Genomic DNA, 6,146 nt, shown 5'->3' with positions numbered 1-6,146 from the left:
CATATCCCCTGGGTAACCAAAACCCTCTGTGTCCCCAAAGCCCCCCATGTCCCCCATTCCGCTGGTGCCCCAGGGTGCCGGGTTATACATCTGAGGTTTGGTTGTTTTTGTTTTTTTTTTTTTTTTTGTGGGTTAAAACCTCTGTATAATTGTATTTATCGTGTTATTTTTATAAAATCATAATTCTGATTGACGATCTCCTTTGGAGTTGGGGCCATTTCTCCAGCCAGTTTGCCCCTTTAAAACCAGCACCTCCAGAATGAGCTGGGCCAACAGCTCTTTCCCCAAAGTGCTGCCCCATGGGTGACTCCTCCGTGGGGTGCAGCCCCTTTGCCCGTGAGCTTTGTGTGCGGGCAGGAAATGCAGTTGGCCCTCCCGCCGCCCAAAATTCAATATGTGGGCGAAGGTTCCTCCCAGACCGAGGGTGCCCGCACAGAAGGCAAGACCTGGGAGCACTGGTAGGAACTGGGGGGCACTGTGAAGGGACTGGAAGCGGAGCGGGAGGGACTGCGTGGCACTGGGAGTGGACTGGGAGGCAGTGGAGTGGGACTGGGGGGTCCCTGGAATGGGAGTGGGGGGTGACTGGGTGGACTGGAGGGGTCCCAGGTGTGTCCCCGTCACCCCCTCACCTGCCCAGGTACGACCCTGAGAACTTGGCCACCCTGGAGACCCAGGCCAAGGAAAATGTCCACGACCTGGAAGCCAACCTGGCTGTGCTGAAGCTGTGAGTGCCAAGGGTGGGCTGGGAAAGGGTGGGAAATGTGAGGGGAAAAGGGTGGGAAAAGTGAGGGGAAAAGGGAGGGAAATGTGAGGGGAAAAGGGAGGGAAATGTGAGGAGAAAGGGCGAAATGAGGAAAGTGAGGAAAAAGTGAGGCGGGAAAGAGAAGTGAGGGGAAAAGGGCGGGAAACGTGAGGGGAAAAATAAGGAAAAAGTGAGGTGAAAATAGAGGGAAATGTGAGGGGAAAAGGGCGGGAAAAGTGAGGGGAAAATGTGATGGGAAAAGGGCGGGAAACGTGAGGGGAAAATGGAGGGAAATGTGAGGGGAAAAGGGCGGGCAAAGTGAGGGGAAAAGGGCGGGAAAAGTGAGGGGAAAAGGGCGGGAAATGTGAGGGGGAAAAGGGCGGGAAACGTGAGGGGAAAATGGTGGGAAACGTGAGGGGAAAATGGAGGGAAATGTGAGGGGAAAATGGTGGGAAACGTGAGGCAAAAATGGAGGAAACGTGAGGCAAAAATGGAGGGAAAAGTGAGGGGGAAAATGGCAGGAAACGTGAGGGGAAAATGGAGGGAAACGTGAGGGGAAAATGGAGGGAAACGTGAGGGGAAAATGGAGGGAAATGTGAGGCAAAAATGGAGGGAAATGTGAGGGGAAAATGGTGGGAAACGTGAGGGGAAAATGGCGGGAAACGTGAGGGGGAAAAGGGTGGGAAAAGTGAGGGGAAATGGAGGAAACGTGAGGGGAAAATGGAGGGAAATGTGAGGCAAAAATGGAGGGAAATGTGAGGGGAAAAGGTCAGGAAACATGGGGGAACAGGGCGGGAAACGTGGGGGGGAAAAGGCAGGAAAAGTGAGGGGAAAAGGGTGGGAAATGTGAGGGGGAAAAGGGCGGGAAACGTGAGGGGAAAAGCGAGGGGACAAAATGGCGGGAAGCGTGAGGGGGTCCCTTGCGCTCAGGTACCATTTCAACCCGGCCTTCTTCCAGATGGCGGTGACGGCGCAGATCCTGCTCGAGGCCCTCACCAACCTCCCCCACACCGACTCCACCGATCCTCGCATGATCGACCAGGCCCGCTTATCCCTGCGGCTGGAATTCCACCAGGAACCCCTGCAGTTCCACAGGGAAAGCCCCCCCCTGCCCCTTTTCCATTGGGAATTCTCCAGGGACCCTCCCGGTACCGGATTCCTCACAGTTTCCCCCCCACCAGGATCCCTTATCATTGAATTCCATGGGGATTTAGGGATTTGGAGGGACCCGCAGTTCCATTGGGAACCCCAGAATTCCTTAGGGAACTCCCCATTCCGTAGGGAATTCCCCTGGGAACCCCCTTTCCCTGAGGACCCCCAGCCCCGGGTCCCTCAGTCCCTCAAAGCCCCCCTCCCCATCCAAGATCCACCACCATCCCGTTCCATAGGCAATTCCATGGGGATTTAGAGATTTGGGAACCTCACAATTCTCTAGGAGTCCCCAGAATTCCATGGAGAACCCCTAAAATTCCATATGGAATTCCATGGGGATGACCAGACCCACGTCCCTGAGTTCCTCAAACCTCCCCCACCTCCAACAAGAGCCTTCATCATCCCACTCCGTAGGGAATTCTATGGGATTTTAGGGATTTGGGGCACCCCCAGTTCTCTGGGGAGCCTCCAATTCCATAGGCAGCCCCCAAAATTCCACAGGAACCCCCTTTTCCCTGCCCCACACTCCCCAATCCCTCCCCAGGGGGATCAAACCTGGTGCCTCAACCCCCAAAATCTCCCCCAAAACCACCCGGATTTTGGGATTGGGGCAGGGAATTAATTTGGGGTCCCCAGAGCAATTTTGGGGAGGTGCTCTGGAATTTGGGGATCCCCAGACCAATTTGAGGGGGGTGTTAAGACTTGGGGGTCCCAAGGCCAAGGGGAGGGGTTTTGGGCTTTGGGGGGGGGGGTGTCTGGAATTGGGGGGGTCCCAGCTCGGGGGGTGGTTCCAAATCTCCCTTTATTCCAACAAATCCCTGGAACGTAGAAAATCCGCTCCCCACCCCCCCAAAATTATCCATGAACCCCAAATCCCATTGATTCGACACAACAATCACACCCCCCCCCCCAAAATAAAACAAATAAGGGGTGGGGGGGCCCCCCAACAGCGCTGGGACCCCCCAAAATTCAGGGAAGGGACAAAGAGACCCCCCTGGATGGTGAATCCACATGGGAAAAGGGAGGGAAAATGTCCCAAACTGGGGATTCGGGGAGGGTCAGGGTGGGTTTTTTGGGGTGAGGAGGTTCAGAGGGTTCCCCCCAATTTCTGATTCCCCCAAAATCCCGTTTTTCCTACAAAATCCTGGTTTTCCTACAAAAATCACCCCAAATCATCCGGTGAAAAAAAGGCGACGGATCGTTAAAGGGAAGGTGGGAGTTGTCTTCAGGGGGGGCTCAGGGTGGTTTTTGGGGTGGGGGGTCTCGGGTGAGGAGATTCAGAGGGTCCCCCCTGATTTCTCATTGCCCCAAATCCCGTTTTTTCCTACAAAAATCCCGTTTTTCCCTACAAAAATCACCCCAAATCAGCCAGGACAAAAGCGACGGGAGGCAGGAGGTGCCTGAGGGGGAGGGATTTTGGGGGTTTTTTGGGGGGGGCAGGAAGGAGGGGGTGCCCCCCAACCCCTCAGACGGTGTAGTCGTCCTTCATCAGACATTCCGTGTCGTCCCGGGGGGGTTTGGATCCCGATCCCGATCCTGGCAGGTCCCGTTTCCTCCGGAGCAGCCGCAGCCCCGCCCGGATCCCGAATCCCAGAGCGGCCCCCGCCGCCAGGAGACCCCCCAGAACCAGCCCTGGGGGGGCAAAACGGGGGGGACACCCCCAAAAACGGGGTCAGAGAAGGGGAGGGCGCACTGAGGGGTACGGGGGGTGGACTGGGAGGGCACTGGGGGGAACTTGGGGGGTACTGGAGAGGGACTGGGGGCACTGGGAAGGGACGGGGGGACATTGGGGGGATATTGGGGGACACAGGGAGCACTAGGGGTCATTGTGGGTGTACTGGGGGACACTGGGGGGGTACTGAGGGGACACCGGGGACATTGGGAATACTGGGGGACACTGGGGAGCAATGGGGGGGTTACTGGGGGATGTTGGGGGTCACTGGGAACACAGGGGAGGACACTGGGAGGGTAGGGGAGGATATGGGGGCAACTGGGAGGGTACTGGGGAACACTGGGAACACTGGGGGAACACTGGGAGCAGTGGGGACACTGGGAACACTGGGGGAACACTGGGGAGCAGTGGGGGACACTGGGAACACTGGGGGAGCACTGGTGGGGGTGGGGGCTCCCAAGCTCCAGGACTCACCTTTGGTGGCCAAAAACCGCCGGAATTCGGCGCTGGGATCACCTGGGGAGGGGAGAAACCAGGATGAGTTGGGGATTGGGGGCACTGGGGTTGTGATCAGGGGATGTCCCGGGGTGGAGGGTGTCCCGGGGTTGGGGTGGGGTCCCAGGGTGGGGTGGGGGTCCCGGACCTGTCGGGGGGCGGCAGCGGCGCAGACACTCCTCGCGGTCGGGGTGGTTGTTGCCGTTGCCGCGGCAGCCGCCGTAGGTGAATTCCCGGCAGGAATTCTCGGCCGGGACGAAGTACCAGCGCACGAAGGACGCCCGGCACGGGCCCGTCACGGGGGGAGCCGAGCAGCGCTCTGGGGGGAGGCACAGGAGGGGTTAAAAGGGATCTGGGGGAGGACGACAAAGACCTCCCAAAGTTCCCCCCAGGGAAACAGGGGGAGGTACCTGCCAAGGTGGAGTTGGGACGATCCAGAGCTGTGGGAAAAAAGAGGAGGAGGGAAGGGGTCAAAACGACCCAGAATGAGGCAGGGGTTGGGGGGAGCTTTGTTCCCAAATTTGTTCCAATTCCCCCAGTGACCCCGTCCCGGATCCCCTCCTGGGACCCCCCTGGTGCTCACCCACCCCAGGACCCCCGCATCCTCCTGGCATTCCCAAAGTTGTTCCCGTTCCTCAGGACCCTCCTCAGGACCCCCTGAGTGCTCACCCTGCCCGGGACCCCCGCACCCCTCCCGGCATTCCCGAACTTGTTCCCGTTCCCCCTGGGACCCCTAGTGCTCACCCTGCTCAGGACCCCGCATCCCTCCTGACATTCCCGAACTTGTTCCCGTTATCCCCTGGGACCCCCCCGGTGCTCACCCCGCTCCGGGACCCCCCGCACCCCTCCCGGCATTCCCGCTCGCTCCCGAAGTTGTTCCCGTTCCCTCAGGACCCCCGGTGCTCACCCGCCCGGGACCCCCCACCCCTCCCGGCATTCCCGCTCGCTCCCGAAGTTGTTCCCGTTCCCTCAGGACCCCCCCGGTGCTCACCCCGCTCCGGGACCCCCCCGCACCCCTCCCGGCATTCCCGCTCGCTCCCGAAGTTGTTCCCGTTCCCGCCGCATCCGCCGAACACGAAACTCTCGCAGGCGCCGCTGGAGGCGTTGAAGAACCAGCGGGGGATGGAGGCGCGACAGCGGCCCGTGAGCGCCGGTAACCGGCACCGATCTGGGGGGGGGAACCGTCACCGACCCCCCCGGGGCGGCTCTGGGGGGCTGCACCCCCAAAATCACCCCAAACCCCCCCAAAATCACCCCCAAAACCCACCACAGACCCCCCGGAACCGGCCCGTGAGCGCCGGTAACCGGCACCGATCTGGGGGGGGGAACACACGTTAACGGTCCCCCCGGGAACGATTTTTGGGGTGGGGACAGAATCCCAAAACCCCTCCCTGTGCCCCCTAAAAGCTCATGACCACCTCAGACCCCAGAAACTCGTCTCCTGAGAACCCCCAAGCCTTCCTGGAACCCCAACCCCCCCAGTCTCCGGTCCCACTCCCTTCCCCGCCAGGACCCCCAAAACTCTTCCCAGTACTCCCCAGGCCCCTCCACGACCCCCCCAAACCCCTTCCAGGACCCCCAAAACCCTCCCGAGAACTCCTTCCAAACCTCCGCTCCCCTCTGCTCCGGCCTCCCAAACCCCCCGCGCCCCCAGTGCCGTCCAGGATGATGTTGGCGGGGGGGGGCTCTGGTGGGGGGACCCCCCGGACCCCCCCCAGGAGCAGCAGGAGGAGCGGGAGGAGCCGCCCCGCCGCCATCGCAGGTGAGCGGCGGCGACGTCACACAGGTGCGCCGCTGTGGCCACGCCCACTCCCGGTCAGGTCACGCCCACCACCCCCGAAGGCCCCGGTTGGGGTTTCCTTTTGGCCACGCCCCCTAAAATAGGCCACGCCTCCATTGCGGGAGAGGCCACGCCCCTTGTAACAGCCGCGCCCTCGGTGCGGTTTGGCCACGCCCCCTCGCTGCAAACCACGCCCCCTTTTATAACTCCCCACGGAGGTTTGGGGCGTTTTAGGGGATTTGGGGGAGTTTTGGGGGTTATGGGGGGCCGGGAGGGGTTACTGGGGATTTTGGGGGGTTTTAGGG

General features: G+C 60.7%; 1 protein-coding gene across 1 annotated transcript; it reads right to left on the bottom strand.

Annotated features, from left to right (window-relative positions):
• Nucleotides 1-2,814: 2,814 nt before the first annotated feature.
• On the bottom strand, nt 2,815-5,818 carry LOC126643639 (kunitz-type protease inhibitor 2-like). Its single transcript, XM_050322151.1, has 7 exons — nt 5,701-5,818; nt 5,329-5,376; nt 5,053-5,229; nt 4,472-4,501; nt 4,210-4,380; nt 4,041-4,082; nt 2,815-3,526 (listed from the first exon to the last, which is right to left on the bottom strand). The coding sequence occupies exons 1-7, from the start codon at nt 5,816-5,818 to the stop codon at nt 3,360-3,362; spliced, it is 753 nt and encodes a 250-aa protein (XP_050178108.1). The 3' UTR covers nt 2,815-3,359.
• Nucleotides 5,819-6,146: the final 328 nt, after the last annotated feature.

This window comes from Myiozetetes cayanensis, unplaced genomic scaffold, assembly GCF_022539395.1.
Source record: "Myiozetetes cayanensis isolate MyiCay16 unplaced genomic scaffold, myiCay2020 scf271, whole genome shotgun sequence".
Taxonomy (NCBI): Eukaryota; Metazoa; Chordata; class Aves; order Passeriformes; family Tyrannidae; genus Myiozetetes; species Myiozetetes cayanensis.
The sequence above is the reverse complement of the archived record's forward strand: the minus strand, read 5'-3'. Positions and strand labels throughout refer to the sequence as shown.